The 16,770-nt window shown below is 52.1% G+C and overlaps 1 protein-coding gene across 1 annotated transcript in view; it reads left to right on the forward strand.

Moving 5' to 3' along the window:
* Window positions 1-1,260: 1,260 nt before the first annotated feature.
* Window positions 1,261-16,770, forward strand: part of Lrrc75a (leucine rich repeat containing 75A) — a 39,818-nt gene continuing 24,308 nt past the window's right edge. The window contains exon 1 of the mRNA XM_060363525.1: window positions 1,261-1,506. Within this exon, the coding sequence (XP_060219508.1) occupies window positions 1,261-1,506 (246 nt within the window). The remainder of the gene's footprint in view (window positions 1,507-16,770) is intronic.

A 16,770-nucleotide genomic window follows, 5' to 3' on the forward strand; every position in this document is an offset into this window, starting at 1 on the left:
CTTGAGGCAGAGTTAAGGTAAATCTTTTGAGTTCAAGGCCAGCCTAGTCTACATAAAAAGTTCCAGGTTAGCCAAGGATACATAATGTGACCTATCTTTTTTTTTTTTTTTTTTTTAAGTCAAGTGTGGAGTTCACTGGCCAGCCAAACTAGCCAGCTTGGGAGTTCCAGACCAGTGAGAAACCTTGTTAAACAAAAAGAAAAACCAACCAACCAGGTAAACACACATAGAAAGAGAGAGAAAGGGAGAGGGAGGGAGAGAACGAGAGAACCTTCCAGATCTTGGCATAAAGTTACTCTTCTAATCTTGGGACTTGAAGAAAACGACGAGAACAAAACTGCTGCCCCTCCTACGGTTAGAAACAGGGCACACAGGCCTCCCAAAGCGCCTTTCCCAAGCACCACGGGTTCCCAGAGGGCTGGCGGAAGAAACCCCGGAAGAAGCCAACAGGAACCTGCAACCAGAAGCCACATTTTAGGACGACCTCTCCGCAGCGTCCGGGGGAGAACGAGGAAGCGGAGTTCACGAAAACAGAGAATCCGGGTCCGAGTCCGTGCACCAGTCACCGACCCGCACCCTGAAAGCCACGGGGGCGCCAAGGGACGAGCTCGGGAACCACTCAGAGGAGACTCCCTCAGCGGGCACGGGGCCAGGCCTGAGACCTCGGGCAGCCCGGGGGCCTGCTCCTCCGCGGAGCCCACTCGGAGAAACCAGACTCCGGGGCGAACAGCGTCTCCAGGTTCCAGAGTCTCCCCCCCCCCCCGGCTCCACGCACGGACCCGCCCCCCGCCCCCCACGCCGGGTCTCACCCCCTCGCGCGGTCCTGAAAGCATCGGGGAACTCAGCGACGGGCTCACCGGCCTTTGCCCGGACGCCGCGGGCCCCAAAAGGCGCGGCACGGTGGCCGGCAGGGGGCGCTGCCACCGGGGACAATGCAGGGCGGGGGCGCCGGGCACCCCCAGCCCAGAGCCGCGCGGCGGGAAGGAGCGGACGCCGGGAAGGGAGGGAGACACGCGGCGGCGGCGCGGGGGCGGGGCGGGGCCGGCGGGGCGGGGCGGGGCCGGCGGGCGGCGAGCGCCGGGAGAGCGCGCCGGGGCAGCGAGGAGGGAGGAGCGAGGGGAGCGCGGGCCGCAGCCGCCCCCGCCCCGCGCCCGCGCCTCCCGCGCGCAACAGTTCCCCCAAAGTTGCCGCCGGGGAGGCGCGCAGCCGGCGGGGGACGCGGCCTTGGTCCGGTGCGCGCAGCCCCGGGCGGGCGGCGGCATGGGCACTCGGCAGACTAAGGGCAGCCTGACGGAGAGAGCCAGCCCGGGCGCGGCGCCCGCCCCCCGCCGCGAGAGACCCGACTTCTGGGCGTCGCTGCTGCTGCGCGCCGGGGACAAGGCGGGGCGCGCGGCCGCCGGGCTACCCCCCTACCATCGGCGCGTCGGCATGGTCCAGGAGCTGCTGCGGATGGTGCGCCAGGGCCGGCGGGAGGAGGCGGGGACGCTGCTGCAGCACCTGCGCCAGGTGAGCTCTGGGAGGGGGCATGGGGGGCGCGGCGGATCCCGGAGCGCCCCGCCCCTACGGGGGGGGGGGAGACAAGAGAACGTCGGGAGGCACCGCCCAAGGGTCCCTCTTCCGCGGGCGTGGAGCGGTGTGGCGGCAGGTGCCTCTGCGTTCCCTCTGAATTTGGGGCCCTCAAGACTAGGGCGAGGAGGGTGACCAGCGAGGCTGATGAAGGGGACCTGTTGGACCATTGTCCCCGCTCCTCTCCTCCACAGGTCCCCGGGGATAGTTGGTGAGAGAGGGGACAGAGATGCATGCCTGACTTGGCCCAGGGTTCTCTTGCTCTCTGCCCACTACCTATCACCCTCTTCCAAGGGTCCCTAGGGAATGCTGCAAAAACCAGCTTCTGAGGCATGTCCCTAACACTGGTAAGATTTCAGTCCCTAGGTCGTTTGCCACCTGGAGATACTGTGTTTTGTGGTTTCGCCTCCCCTAACTTTGGCTGGTCCTGGCCAGGAGCCCCTCCCCGAAGTCTTAGCCAGAATGAAGCTAGGCTTGGTTTCTAGGCTGCCAGTGCTCTAACCTCTACTGGTTAGGGGCAAACTACAGATCTGGTCCGTTCCCTCTGTTCGAAGGCCGACGCGTCACCCACCTCGCAGTTTTTGTTTTCCTTTCTCAGGTTCTTTCAGGGAAAGTGGTAGCCTGCCTGTCCCACATGGTCTTGTGGAGCAGCAGAGACAGGAGGGCCATGGGTGCTCTGCAGAACGATGATTGCTTTGGTCTGGCTTTGTTGCATAGACACACACACAGACCCTATATTCTTGAAGGACCCCGGTAGGTAAGCAGTCTGCTGCAGATGGGAGAGGGAGAACCTCAGCTGACCTTTGTGAGGTTTTTCCCATTGCCGATAAAAGAGGCTGTAGGGACTACTTCCTGGGAGGAGCTTCCAGAATCTAATTGGATCCACATCTCCCTGGATTCTGTACCGTGGCTTCCCTCACACCCTTCGATGTTTCTCTGGAGTTTGTTCCTAAGGTGTGTATACCACAGACTGGAGAACCCACAGCCACGATGTAAAGCTTCCACCTTTGCCTCTAATGACATCCACAGTGATGCCCCAGGGGCTGCTGGATCCTCAGGTACCTTCCCTGGGCTGAATCATCAAAGACGACATTTCACACCGCATAACTTTAGCGATGTGTATGTCTCTGTCTTTTGAAAATCAGAAGCCAACTTTGTATGGCCTCCGCGGTAACTCTGTCTCTCTCACACAGAAAATGGATTTTCCAGACCATCATAAGCTATTTGCGCAATAGACAGTAAGAGGGTTGTACGGATCACATGCTGTTTCCCCAGTCCTGGGAGCACTGCTCTCAAGAATGCCAAAGTGTGGAAGAAACTGACAAGCCCTTGTTGAGGGGTGGGGAGAAAAGGCAACATTGGCAAGTGCCAGTTAGAAGCCCACCAGTGGAGGCCGAGACTGGTTTCAGGGAGGAGGCCGATGTTTGGGGTGTCTGGTATAATCACACACTGCATTGTGGAACCTGGCTCTCTAGGGTCTTCACGTGTATGTCTTTGGCGCTTTGGCACCTCTCCAACCACTGGCCTGGAAGGGCTAAAGGGAAGAGGCAGGGTTAATCAGACTTCCCCCTTTTCTGGGGCGCCCTGGCCCTGTGGCTCATGATGAGGCCTGTAGACCTGGAGAGCTGCCCTTGCTGCCTGTAATATGGGGATCAGAGCCCTTCCAGGAAATGGTCGTTGGCCTTAGGCATGTGGGAGTGGAGCTCAGGGATGTCTAAGTGTCTGTGACAAATGAGAAGGGCGTGTTCTAGGACCCTGGAACCAGCTAGCCAAATGTCTGGCCAGCTTTGTACTGCAGCGTAAGTTGCTCTCCTCTCACATACTGTTTCCATCTTAGTTTCCTCATGGCAGGAGCCGGACAGTTTAACCACCCCCAGTCACATAGTGCTTTCTTCTGTATTTGATAACATGTGTGGCAATAAATGTTTTGAAGCAAGGTCTTGTGTCCTTAGCCTCTAACTCTCTGCATAGCCAATGCTGACCTTGAACTTTTGATCCTCTAGCCTCTACCCAAAGGAGCTGGGATTACAAGCATGGGCTATCACACCCAGTGTACTTCTTACTGGAGGTCAGGCTGGGGGCCTTGTGCATGCCAGGCGAACATTGTTCCAACAGAGCTACACCCCAGTTGCTGACACTGGATTTTTGTGTGTTCAGAGCATATACAGGGTTAGAGGAAGCACTGGCCCGTACCTCCTGTGATCCTCAAGGAATTGAGTCCTTGTTCTTCCTAAGGCTGTTTCAGAGCCTCGAACCCTCTCTTCAGACAAATGCACCAGACCTTGCAAAGAATTTCAAGAGGTACACAGAGCATACCTCTGTTTCCCCTGCTCTGTGGTTTGCATATAGACAGTTCAGAACCTCGTGTGGCAGTTCATGGTAAGCTGATGCAGATGGCTGCTGGTGCCACTTGTGAGATTTGGGGAGTGTTTTTTTGCTTGGAGAATCCCCAGCTTATCCCTTGTGGAAAGGCCTCACACACAGTTCAAAGGTACAGGCAGGATGCCTTGAAGGCCCACAGAGCCATCCTCTTCCCTTTAGGAACAGTGTGACCTGAGAGGGGCCTGGGGCCAAGCCTGGGGGGGGGCTTGCCTTTGGTCCTCCGTCAGCTGTGACCTTGGGCCCTCTCTGAGTTGTGTGTCCTTGTTTCCCAAAGAAGGATCCTGGGTACTGAGCGGAGCAAATGCTATCAAGTGTGTGAAATTTTGTTGGCACTGCCAATCAAGATGTGTTCTCATGGCAGCCGGGAGCATCTGGCCTACTTTGGGTATAGCTGGGCTGGGGGCAAGATCATGTGGCTTTTCTCTTCAGGCCTAAACCAAGGAGTTCCTGGTTCAGAAGCAGTCTGGAACAGATGCTCATGACAACAAAGGAAGCTATTCCCCCCTCTTACCCCATCACACCCCTCACCTAGGCCTTCTGCTTCCTCGTGCATCTTGGGGTTGGGGGCTCAGACTCTCCATCTTTAAAGAGTCCTGGGGAAGGAATAGCCTGACAGAGAGTAAGACCACATAGAAGATGCGTCTGCTGCCTCAGCCCAGCAGTTTCTCTTCTGTCCCCGGAATTCCAGACTGTGCTCTTGTCCTGCTTCACAGAATGTTGGCATGTGAGGAATCGAGCCTGTGCTCCGGCGACCCGCCTCTGAGTTTACCACCATTCCTCCTGTGTTAGTCGGCTGTTACTATGACGAAATACCTGAGGTGGTCGATGTATGAGCAAGGCTCAGTTTGGGCTCACAGCTTCAAAGGTTTCGGGTAGTGGTCGTCTGGGCCTGTGGGAGGGCAGTGCATCATGGCGGGGCGTGTGTGACTGAGGAGGCTGCTTACCTCATAGTGGCTGGGAAGCAGAGAGAGGAAGGAGCCGGGGTCCCAAGACTTCCCACGAGGCCCCCTCTCTCAAGAGAACCACATGTTAGAGACTCGTGGTCTTTGAAGGACACTCATCCAAACCCTAACATCTACTTCCCTGGAGAGAGTCCAGTTGGGCTGGTTTACAACTGGTGTGGCGTGCCCCTAAGAGGCAGAGCTGTTCTTCTGTTTGCCTGACTGGCCTCACCTCGGCGTGGCCCGGGTTCATGGCTCTGCATACTGTCCAGAACGGCAGGGTTGTCCTCCTGAAACCACAGACACAATCAAGAACCAGACACGTGGGCTCTATACACGTATCACTGACTCAGGAGGAGCTGGGTAATGTCCGAGCACCTGGAGACCCCCTGCTGACTGGCCAGTCTCCTGCCCAAAGACAGAAGGACAAGCACGGTGAGCTTTGGAGGCCACCTTTTCCCTCCTAAGAGACTCTACAGGTGAGCAGAGCAGGGAGGTCCCTCTGTCACCTCTTATCTTCCTCCACCTAGGATGCATCTCGTTTTCCATACACGCTCTTTACCTTTAGCTGGCTAACTTCCTGAGCACACCAGCCCACACTGGTATCTAGTTAGCAAGTCAGACCCACCAGAGTGCAAGGTATTTGAGCACTCAGTTCCCCTGCTCCTTGACCTTTTGTCAGTCAAGGTCATGAGAGTAGAGACCCAGCATCTCCCGTATCTGTGATACAGTATTGAAAAGCTGCAGGTTCTGCAGGTTCTTGATAGTCCTTCGTAAGTCTTTTTGCTATAGAGGTATGTGTACAGGCCGTTAACGTGGCGTGCCCTCGGGAAGCCTGCATCTGATTTATCGGGCTGCCGGCATGGCTGTGAGATCCCCATGCATTTGCATTTAGGTTTCTGGGCATGCCAGTTTTCAGGAAATCCCTGATGGCCACAAGCTTGACTGTGCCTGGCACCCTGCCAGGCTGAGGTGTTCTTGGAGAGAGGAGTGGCATAGTGCCCAGCCTTGGCACCACAGGATCCTGTTGGGCAGGTGGAGTCTAGGGCCTCTGCTGAGGTGGCAGGAGGAGAGCAAAGCCTGATGGGAGAGTCGGGCCTCTCTGTTCCTGGTGAGCTCCTGCAGGATTACATGTATTCCCTCCACAAAGGGACCTTCCTTTTTGATCTCTACCAATCTGTCTGGGCCGCACGTGATAAAGGTGCAGAGGCTGCTGATGTCAGGACCTGCTTTGCTGCTTTCCACCCCTGCCAGGGACACAGCAACCTCAGTAGTGGCCAAGCAAACCACGGGGCTAGAGTACTCTAGACCAGCTAGAGTAGGCTGGTTCCTGACTTCATAGTCTTGAGGGGGAGGTGCCTAAGGGAGGGGTCCCTCTTTTTGGAACAAATGCTGTCTTTTTGAAGATTGCCAGAAGCTGTTTTTTAATCCGGTGTCCCTTCTGAGCTCTTGCTCAGGCAGGGTGGTGCGGCCTTACTGCCCTTCCCCTGGCATCAGGGCATTCCTGTGTGTGTGCCTTCCTGCAACTGAAGCCATACACCGGTACATGGTCAGGTTTCAGAAAAGCTCTGTAGTCCTCTCGTTTGTTCTGGCTTATTTTTTTTCTTTCTCTTTCTCTCCTCCCCTTTCTCCTCTTTCCCTCTTTCTCCTCCTCCTCCTCTTATTTTTCTTCTTCTTCTTTTTGAGACAAGGTCTTATTATGTAGCTCAGGTTTTCCTGGAACTCAGTATGCACCCAATATGTGGATCACTGTGGCCTTGAGCTCACAGTGATCCACCTGCCCCTGGGGGGATCACAGGCCCGTGCCACCAGTAGCCGACACAGTTTTAAATGTCTCAGGCACGCGCCCCCCTGAGCCCATGGATTCTGGCCATGGGCTCTCGTGCGTCTGCTGGAGTTGGCTCAGATTTCTCAATTATTTCCACTCTGAACTCCAGCCAAGGTAGCCCCCTGACGCTTGGGTTCCAACAGCTGCTCCCCATAATCCATTACCTCCAGTAAATAAGAGGCTCCTCACCAGCCAACTAGTATCTCTCTACACTGTGCCCATCAGGATGCAGTCAGAATGCACAGAGGCAGGGTCAATATTGCAAGAGAGTCCCTCCCCTAAGTTCAGACAGCCATCTGACTCACCTTCCCCACCAGGACAGCAATGAGAGTTTTCTATGAGAAAACACAGATATTTACAGATGCATATGTGTGTGCCTATTGGTCCTCACTATAGATCTTCCTGGCTGTTTTTGCCAGTTATGTTAGTTCCTGCAGGCTGCCAGAACAAAATACCACAGGGTGAATAGCTTTTATCAGCAACTAGAAATCCAGAGGCTAGAAGTCCCAGATCCAGGCCCCCAAAGGGTTCAGCATCTGGTAGAAGCCCATGTTGTGTTTCTGAGTGCCCTTGTGTACACAAAAATGAAAAGCTGCTCTGGGGATTCCTTTTTAAGGACACGAATCCCAGAGTCCTTATAGCATCGGCCTGTCCTGAAAGCCCCAGCCAGAAGGTTAGGGCTTCCGTGTATGCCTGCAGAGGGAAGGAGACACAGCTGCCCAGACTCCTTCCTGCTCTGCGTCCGTCTCCTGTTAAGTACTGGAGGGGAAGGGCCCAGTTACCCACATCACCATTACTCAAGGAGTTGAGTGTTCAAAATGAGGACTAGACCTTGGCTTGCCGCACAGGGGCGGGACCCCTCCTGACAGCGCCTGCCTCTCTCCCTACCCCACCCACCCCGGCTCTGAGTATTGCCCACGTGGCTCTCTGGGAGCATTTCCCAGCTTTGCTTTTTCTTCTTTTAAAAAAAATTTTTTTTTTCTTTTAACTTTTATTAGCTCAGACTCCTGGCTGCTGCGACCATATGGAGTTCCGCCGACAGCTGCTGCTCAAGGGGATGTGGCATTTTGATGTTTCTAACTTTATCTTAACCAGGATAGACATGGGAGTCCAGCTGAGACTAGGGAGTACCCAAGTGTGTTTTCCTGCAGAGGCTGACTCACTTTGAGTCCGAGGCCCATGTGCTATGGTTTGAATGCGCCCTCCCAAAGAGCTTGTGTGACACAGCTAACCTCCAAGGTCAAGATAATAGTATGGGGGGGGGCTTTTCTGATGGGAGTGGTGGTTTGAGCTGGCATACCTTTGACCTTTCTCACCATTGAGATTCTCTATGCTGTCAGGACACAGCAAGAATGCCTTCTCCAAATGTCACGCTGTGCCCTTGGATATCTGACCTCCAGATATGTGAGCTAAATAAACTTGAGACTGTTTTGTATAAGTCACCAGCTTGGGCATTTTGTTATAGTAGCAGAAAGCAGAGAAAATACCATGCTTACCTGCAGAGCTGCTCCTCCCACCCATGTCTCCTCCCGGTCCATCTCCATCTTCCTGCCTCTCTTCTGCATCTTATGGCTTCTCTTTGAGTCTCTGAGTCTCTCCATACTCTGCATCTCTGATTTCCCTGGGTAAAAAGCAGACTTTTAAAGATGTCTCTTGGGGCAGGGTGTGGTGGCATATGCCTTTTATACCAGTGCTGGGGAGGTATAGACCGGATCAGAAGTTTAAGGCCAGCCTGGACTACATGTACCTCTTTTTAAAAAAAGAAAACAAAATGCCTCTTGTTAGTCTGCCTGAGTTTTGGGGGCTTCCTTCTATACCCCTCCAACCCTACAGATAGGAAGATGGGCAGTGAAGCCATGAGAACAGGGTAGAGGATGTCCTAGGGCACAATCCAGGGAGTCTAAACCGGTTTGTTTCGGTTGTCTAGATGTGAGCACAGTGCCTAGGCGCAGAGAGCAAGCACTGGAGACATGTCTGTGTGGGTTTCTAGTCCACAAACCGTATTCATCTGTTCATTCACTATCTAGCTTTTTCTTTTAAGTCAGGGGATCTCATGCAGCCTAGGCCAGCCCCAACTCTATAAGAGGCAAAGGTGACCCTGGATGTCTCATCCTCCTGGAGAGCCAAGACTATACAGGGAAACCCTGTCTCGAAATACCAACAAAAAGAAGGAAGGAAAAGAAAAGACAGAAGAAAAGCTTGGGTCTCCTCCTTATGGGCAAGGTGAAGGAGCTCCTTCGAGGGGGAAGAAGTCCTGCCCCCCCCCACTCCTGTGGCAAGAGCAGGAAGGAGGTAAGGGCAGACACTGAAAGATGGGGAGCACCACCTTCCAGAGCACATGCGCTGGGCGACACTTGTCGAACATCGTTCCTTAACCTAAGGCACGGAAACAGTGAGAGCTGGAGTGATGAGCTAACGCTGAACGGCTCCTCACCTCCCTGTTAGCGCTGAACCATGCCTCTGCTCCCGGCAGCCCAGCCAGACCAAGAGCTCGGAGTATTAAAGGCCTTTGGCGAGTGAGGCCAGGTCACCCGTCGCCTGGGTTTCCTTCACAGGAAGCCTTCAGCTCCACTCAGGTAGCCGTGCCCAGCATGCCCTACACAGCTGTTCTAGAAGCAGCTTCCGTGAGTGTGTGCAAGTTCAGAGCTTGATGAGCTGAGGCTGCCTGGCCACTCTACCAAGTCCTCAGCACAGCCTCTCAGATCACCAAAGGCCAGGAGCAGTGCAGTGAGGTAGCAGCCAGGGCTTGACCTAGGTTTTCAACCAGTGCTTGCTGTCATACTCCTGAGTCGTGTAGACCAGCGGTTCGCAACCTTCCTCATGCTGTGACCCTTCAGTGCAGTTCCTCATGTTACTGTGGTGACCATAAAAATCATTATTATCATCGTTATTGTTATTTTGGTTTTTCAAGACAGGGTTTCTCTGTATAGCCTTGACTGTCCTGAACTCACTTGGTAGACCAGGCTAGCCTCAGATCCTCCTGCTTCCGCCTCCCTGTGCTGGGATTACAGGTGTGCGCCACCACACCAGGCTCCATAAAATTATTTTTGTTGCTACTTCATGACTGTAATTTTGCTGTTACAAATCATGATGTAAATATATGATACACAGGATATCTGACTCCTGCCAAAGAGTCATTCAACCTCCAAAGGGGTCATGACCCACAGGTTGAGGACCATTGTTCTAAGGATGTTCCAGTTCAACACTCCTACCTATTAAAGAACACCCATCAGATAGAATCAAAGGCACCCTGAGCGGATCTGGACACCATCTAGGCACGCAGGATACAGGCAGAGGTATGGTGTCCATCCATACTGAGCTCTTGAAGACTGCCAGCATCCAGGACTCCCCTTCCTGCTTCCCAGGCTGCCTGCATTTATTTCTCCTTCTAGCAGGTCCAAGAAACTACAGTCTGGGTGTGCCCCATGCCCTGTGCTTAATTCCAGTTCCTCCAGACTCAGTAATCCTGGTCAATTTAGTTTTTCTAGGTTATGCCAATCTGTGGAGCTTTTATCATTCCCAGCTGCAGGCTTAAGTTGTCCATGTCCTCCTGGAGTTATGTTTCAGAATAAAAGCAGTGGTGGGCTCTTGCCCAGGGCTTTCCAGGAAGCTGTAGACCTTAGGACCTTCAGGAACACTGAATGGGCTGGTCTGGGATGTGGAAACTCAGACACAAAACCGTCCAAGTTACCTTTTCCAAGAATCCCCACCCCTCAAGAAATGGCTTTTGCTGCTTAGAAATTGGCTCAGTCAAGCAGGGCAAGAATAATAGACTAGAAATGGTTGGGATGGAGTAGGACATTTCAAAGGGAAGTTGAGCCAGAAGAGGGGACTCTTGGGAATGGGGCCACAGGAGGAAGGTCCAAGCCTGGAAAGGAGACAGCAAGTATTAGGATGGAATTTAAGACAATTTTCCAGACATGAAATGTGTGTGTGTGTCTGTCTGATTCTGTATGTCTGTTGCCTGCCATCAATCAAATTGAGGACCTGTTTCTTGCTAATTACATACTACCACTGAACGCCGCCTCCAGCCACTAGAAATTGCTCTAGAAAGCTATCAGAGGCCTATCCAGGAAGCCAAAGGAGGCAGGACAGCCATCGGAACAGATGCAGAACGGAGTGATGGAGCAGGTCCTGCCGAGCGGTGCTTATGCTGGGAGCTATGCACTGTGGGTAGCACTGTGGGCAGGGAGCTGGCTGGGAGCACTGGACTCCTGCTAGTGCCGTGGTTTAGGCCCTCCTCCTTGTCCATCTCTACCCTCTCCCCTTCATCACTCCTTTCCTTCCACCCTCAGGGTACATGGCTGTCTCCTCCCAGTATCCTTGAAAGCTCACTGACCCCTTGCTGCTGCAGCAGTGGTGACAGCAGCCCCTGGAACATCCCCCCACAAAGCGAGCGTCAGGTCCTAAGGATCAGGGCTGTGTAGGGATGAGTCCACCTGGCCGGGGGTTGCCCACGCCACTCTTGCTAAGAAGCGCTCAGGAAGGGCACCGTGATGTCTTACCCACTCTTCCCACTGTCCAGAGTGACAGACAGTTGAGCCCCATTCAGGCAGGGCCACACCCTCAGCCAGCTGAGGGTCCTTTCTGGAGCTGGGAGTGGGCCTCTGGATTCCATCTGAGCATCTCAGCCAGTCTGTCATCTCTCAGGCCCAGGAGGAGGACAGCAAGAGGCCTGCATCTAATACTGGAGATCTGGCCCTGGCCTTGGCCTTGCCTCTAATGTAGAAATTTAAAGTGATAAAGACCCTCACTTCATTATGGTGCTAATTTTATGTGCCCCTTTGGCCAGAGCAGGATACCCAATTTGGTCAGCCATTGGTCTAGATGTGGCTGGAGTTGTTTTTAAATTACGCATGGAATGCATAAATCTTGGCATTTTAATAGGGACGATGTCTTCTGCAGCATGGATGGGCCTTGTCTGTCAGTGGAGAAAAGACAACAATCTTTCTTGGGAAAGAAAGATTCTGCCTCCACACGCAAAAACAAGACAGGGATGCCAGGTCTTGGGTAGGCCTCCAGCCTGTCCTCCTGCTCTACAGATTTCAGAGTTGCCAGCCCCCACAATCACATGACCCAAGTCCTTAAAATAAACCAAGTTCTCTCTCCCTCTCTCCCCCCTCTACACACACACACATGCATCTATTGGTTGTTTCTCTGGAGAACTCAGTCTAATATAAGTAACTCCCAAGGGCTGGTGGCCAGGAGAGGTGGAGTTAGAAACTTCTGGGGCCCCTGGGTTCCTTCTGCCCCTGCAGCTTCCACGCTAGGGGAGTCAACCCCCCAGATCTCAGTTTCTCGCTCTGAAAAATGGGTTGTTCCTGTGAATTCTTCCTTGCAAAGGTGCCGGCAGGTCCTCTCAAGTCATCCCTTAGCCTGTTTCCCTGAAATGTCTGGTGATGGAACAAACCTTGAATCTAAATGGGACAGACTTAATTTACCCTGGGAAGGGATAATGGACTTGAATGGGTTTCCAGAGGTATAAACAGCTGATTTTATTATTTCCCAAGAGGAAATGCAAAATGCCAAGAATTCGGGGAATTTGGGAGCCTGGGGACCTCTGCGACTTCTGCCCCTGCCCCTGTTTTCTACAGAATCTCAGTTGTGCAAGAGGCTCTGGGAAAGTGAGAGATGCTCGGGAATCAGGGGACACTGGATGCCACACCTGGCAGAATTGGAACGCAGGGGAGGGTGGAGCGGCTTGGCTGCCGAGAGGACACCCCCACCCCACCCCTGTACACAGAAGGTCTGTTCTGTCCCAAAGGAGCCAGAATGTCTGAGAGGAGGCGGGGAAAGTGATTTGTTGAATTCTTTTCGTTCTCTGCTCTCTCCTGCTTCCTGCCCCTGGGCCCCTTCCAAAGAGTGACGAAGGAACTAGCCCAGAACTGGGTCTCAGGTCTGTCCATCTTGACCCATGTCTAACGGGGAGCTGTGACCCTAGGGGAATGAATCCAGCCTTCTGTTTTTCTAAAGAGAAAGCATCATTTTGTAGTTCTTTGTTATTACTGCACTTTCTTGGGTTGTTACTAAATTATGCCTGGCAGTAGCCAGCTATCCGTTTCCAGAGGGGGCCCTTTCTTTTTAAGATTTATTTATTTAATTTTAGATGTAGAAATGCTTTGCCTGTAGGTATGTCTGTGTATCACCTACATGCCTGGTGCCCTTGGAGGTCAGAATAAGGTGACGAATCCCTTGGAACTGTAGTTAAATATGGTTGTAAGCCAACATGTTGGTGCTGGGAATCAAGCCCAGGTCCCCTGAGAACAACGTAGCAAACAGTCCATCTCTCCAGCCCCTAGACTGTGTCTTTTTTTTTTTAAACCTTTATTTTAGTGTGTGAGTACGTGTGTGTGTGTGTGTGTGTGTGTGTGTGTGTGTTTGTGTGTGTGTGTGCACGCGCTTGGGTGCACACATACCACAGTGAGTAGGCGGAGGCCAGAGAATACCATGAGTCAGTCCTCTCCATCCACCATGGAATTGTAACTTGGGTTGTCAAAGTTGCTGGTAAGTTCCTTTACCTGCTGAGCCATCTCGCCAGCCCAGAAGGTGCCATTTTTAAAGACCTGAAACATCTGGCAGGCCAGCACTGTGGGAAGCAGAGGCAGACGTACGTACCTTTGTGAGTTTGAGGCCAGCCTGGCCTACAGAGGGCCAGAGCTGGCTATACAGAGAAACCCTGTCTCAAAACCCAAAACACATGCGTGCATGCGCTCACACATCTCTAGCCAGGAAACCTCACTGAATGAAGCTAGCAGACACTGCCACAGCATCTTGCTGAGTGGGCCACAGAACCACTGAGGGCCAGTGTGCCTGATTCTTGGCTGCAAGAACCTTCAAGGCTTAGCAGGAGCCCGAGAGTGATAAGCTGTCCCTGTGAGGACAGTAGCCGTAAAGGGGGGACCAGGGAGCCCAACCTTTGCCCCCTTGCCCCTCACCCCTACTGGGGAGGTTGGGCAAGGGCTGTGGGGCCACGATCAGCAGTTCCCTGCCTTGATCCACATGGTAACCTCCCTAGAAGCAGACAGGCCTGGGTTAGCTGGGTGCAGGTGGACATCTGGGTGCCAGGCTGCATGGGGGACACTAAGCAAGACTGCCCTCAAGAGGGTGGCTGGGCAGTGCCACCCTGGAAGGAAGGCCTCATCTTCAAGCAGGGCCTTCATGCACTGGGAGTTTCTCTCGGGAGAGGGCACAGTGGCAGTTCCTTATGTTTATGGTGTGTATTATGGTATATATTACTTCTGTGGGTTTGTTTTGGTGATTCCCAAGGCTGAGTAGTGTGCCTCTGGCTCTCAGTCTGACAGTTCCCCCCCCATCTAGATGTGCCCACTCTCCATCAGCATGACCTTGCCCTTGCTGTTATGGGAGGGGGGGTGAAGGTATTTGCATACACAGGCTACTTATTGTAAAAAACATTGATTATTTTTATTATGCAGAATCCTAGAGTTGCATGCACATACCTGTATGGTGCCAGGTGGGTCCCTCCACACGGCCTCGGTTGCAGTCAAGATAGAGATGGTTCAGGGAGCCAAGGCGCTTACCACACAATATTGGCAACCTTAGTTAGATCCCAGGTGGGAGCAGAGAAGCACCTCACAAAACTCCCTTCTGACCTTCACCTGTTGGTTTGCCACACATGTACCTGCACACACACACACACACACACACACACACACACACAGACTCCATGTTTATATGCAGTTAAAAAAAAAAAAAGCAGGAGAGACATGGTAAATCCAGACATGGCAGTACGCTAAGGAGGCAGGGCAGAAGAAAGAATGACGGATTTCTGGGCTACTTAGTGAGGCTTTAAAAAGAAAGAGGGAAGGCTAAACGTTAGGTAGATCTGAGGCGGCTGCTGGTTTACAGTGAAGTTGTTTTTATGAGTAGGAATATACACTAAAATAGCAATAGAAACAGACCCGTGCACATCCACTCCACCAGCAAGGCCAAAGAAGCGGGCCCATCCACCAAGAGTCTGGAGCATGTGACTTGGGCTTCTGGCCTCCAAAACTAGAGGACTCTCCAGGGAAAAAGTTACAAGGACCCAGCCAGGGCTGTGAAGTCATTCTGACCTAGGCCTAAGTAACTTAGAATCAATTTTGCTCACTATAAAATGAAATTCTCAAGGGCTTTGGTGTCTGCTGTTTGTTTGTTTGGTTTTTTTTTAATCTTATTTTTATTTGTGTGCACCCGTGATGTGTATGTATGATGATGTGTATGTGTGGGTGTCACAGAATGTATGTGGAAGTCAGAAGGTAACTTTGTGGAGTCTGTTATCTCCTTCCACATTTACGTGGGTTCCAGGAATTGAATTCGGGTTACCAGGCCTGCACAACAAGCATCTTTAACCCCTGAGCCATTATGCTGACTCTTTTTTGCCTTTTGCTTCTTTTCAGTTTTTAAGAGTCAGGGTCTCAGCCAGGCAGTGGTATCGCATGCCTTTGATCCTAGCGCTCAGCAGGCAGAGGCAGTTGGATCTCTGTGAGTTAGAGGACACAAAGCCAGCCTGGTCTACAGAATGAGTTCCAGGAAAGCCAGAGAAACCTTGTCTTGTGTGTGTGGTGGGTGGGGGGGGAAGGGGGTCAAGGTCTCATGTAGCCCAAATTGTACTCAAACTCACTATGTCACCAAAGCTGGCCCTGAGCTCCAGAACTTGCCCTGCTTCTGCCTAAGTGCTAAGATTAGAGGTATGAGACATCAGTCCCAGCTGTGTTTGTGCCCCCCCCCCACTTTTTGAGTATGCAGTGTATGAAAAAGCATAATATTAAACTGAGCATGCTCACATGTCCCTTGTCTGCACATGACAGTAAATGGCTGCGTTTCACCCATAAGAGCCCCTTGATGTGCTTGCTTCAGAAGGCACTGCTTTGAATGGTCTGCAGTTTGCTCTTTGCTTGCTGCAAGCAATAAACCTCCCTGTGCTGTTTTTGGTTTGTTTTTGTTTTTGTTTTTGTTTTCTTGAGACAGGGTCTCACTCTGTAGCCCTCACTGACCTCAAACTCATAGAAATCTGCCAATCTGCCTGCCTTGGCCTGTGCCTCTGCCTCTGCCTCCAGGTTGCTGGATTAAAGGCCTATAACACCACAACTGGCCTCTTTATGATATATATATTATATATATATATATATATAAATATATATGGATGGAGGAGCAAGAGGAGTTAAAGTGGGAGGGGAGAGTAAATATCAAAATATATGGTATGCGTGTTTGATAGTCTCAAAAAATAAATACTGTTCAAATGATACAAATATATTAACTAGAGCAAATACAGAAGCCAATGACTTGTTAACGTCAGATATTACGCATTCTACCGTGGACTGTCCTTCACGCCTGATGGCACAGTGAATGTTGACGGCAGCATCACCACAGCCCAGCGGTACTGTGCTCTAGGTGTCTGCGGTGCCGCTAAGTAGGAGTTTCTCTGCTCTCTTGTTATCCTCTGGGATCACTGTGGTGTTCCTGCTCCTCTCTTCCAGAATCATAATTATGCAGCTTGTGCCTGAGATTTTCTCAATTAATATTCAGCATGCCGCAACAGGAAGCGTAGGGGCTCCGTAAGCTGTTTGTTTGTTTGTTTGTACACAGACTTTCTCGGTGTAGCTCTGGCTGCCTGGAACTCCCTCTGTAGACCAGGCTGCCCTTAAACTCATAGAGATCCACCTGCCTCTGCCTCCCAGGTGCTGGGATTAAAGGTGTTTACCACCACCACCTGGCTTCCTTAAGCTTTTATTCATTTTTTTTTTTTTTTCCTTCTTGGTGTTTTGAGACAGGGTTTCTCTGTATAGTACTAACTGTCCTGGAGCTCTTGCTGCATATACCAAGCCTCAAACTCAGAGATCTGCGTGCTTCCTCTGCTTCCTGCATGCTGGGACTAAAGGCGGCGTGCAATGCCCTGTCCGGTCTGTTTCCTTAAGCTCTGAAATTTAACTCGCCAATTTTATGTAACCTTACACAATTGCATTCCAGGGCAAGGAGGGTAAACTTAAATAATTAAACCTCCTCAACGGTCTTTTTCTTCTGCAAGTGCTGGAAATCAAACCCAAGAGTTGGCAT

This window comes from Meriones unguiculatus, chromosome 11, assembly GCF_030254825.1.
Source record: "Meriones unguiculatus strain TT.TT164.6M chromosome 11, Bangor_MerUng_6.1, whole genome shotgun sequence".
NCBI lineage: Eukaryota > Metazoa > Chordata > Mammalia > Rodentia > Muridae > Meriones > Meriones unguiculatus.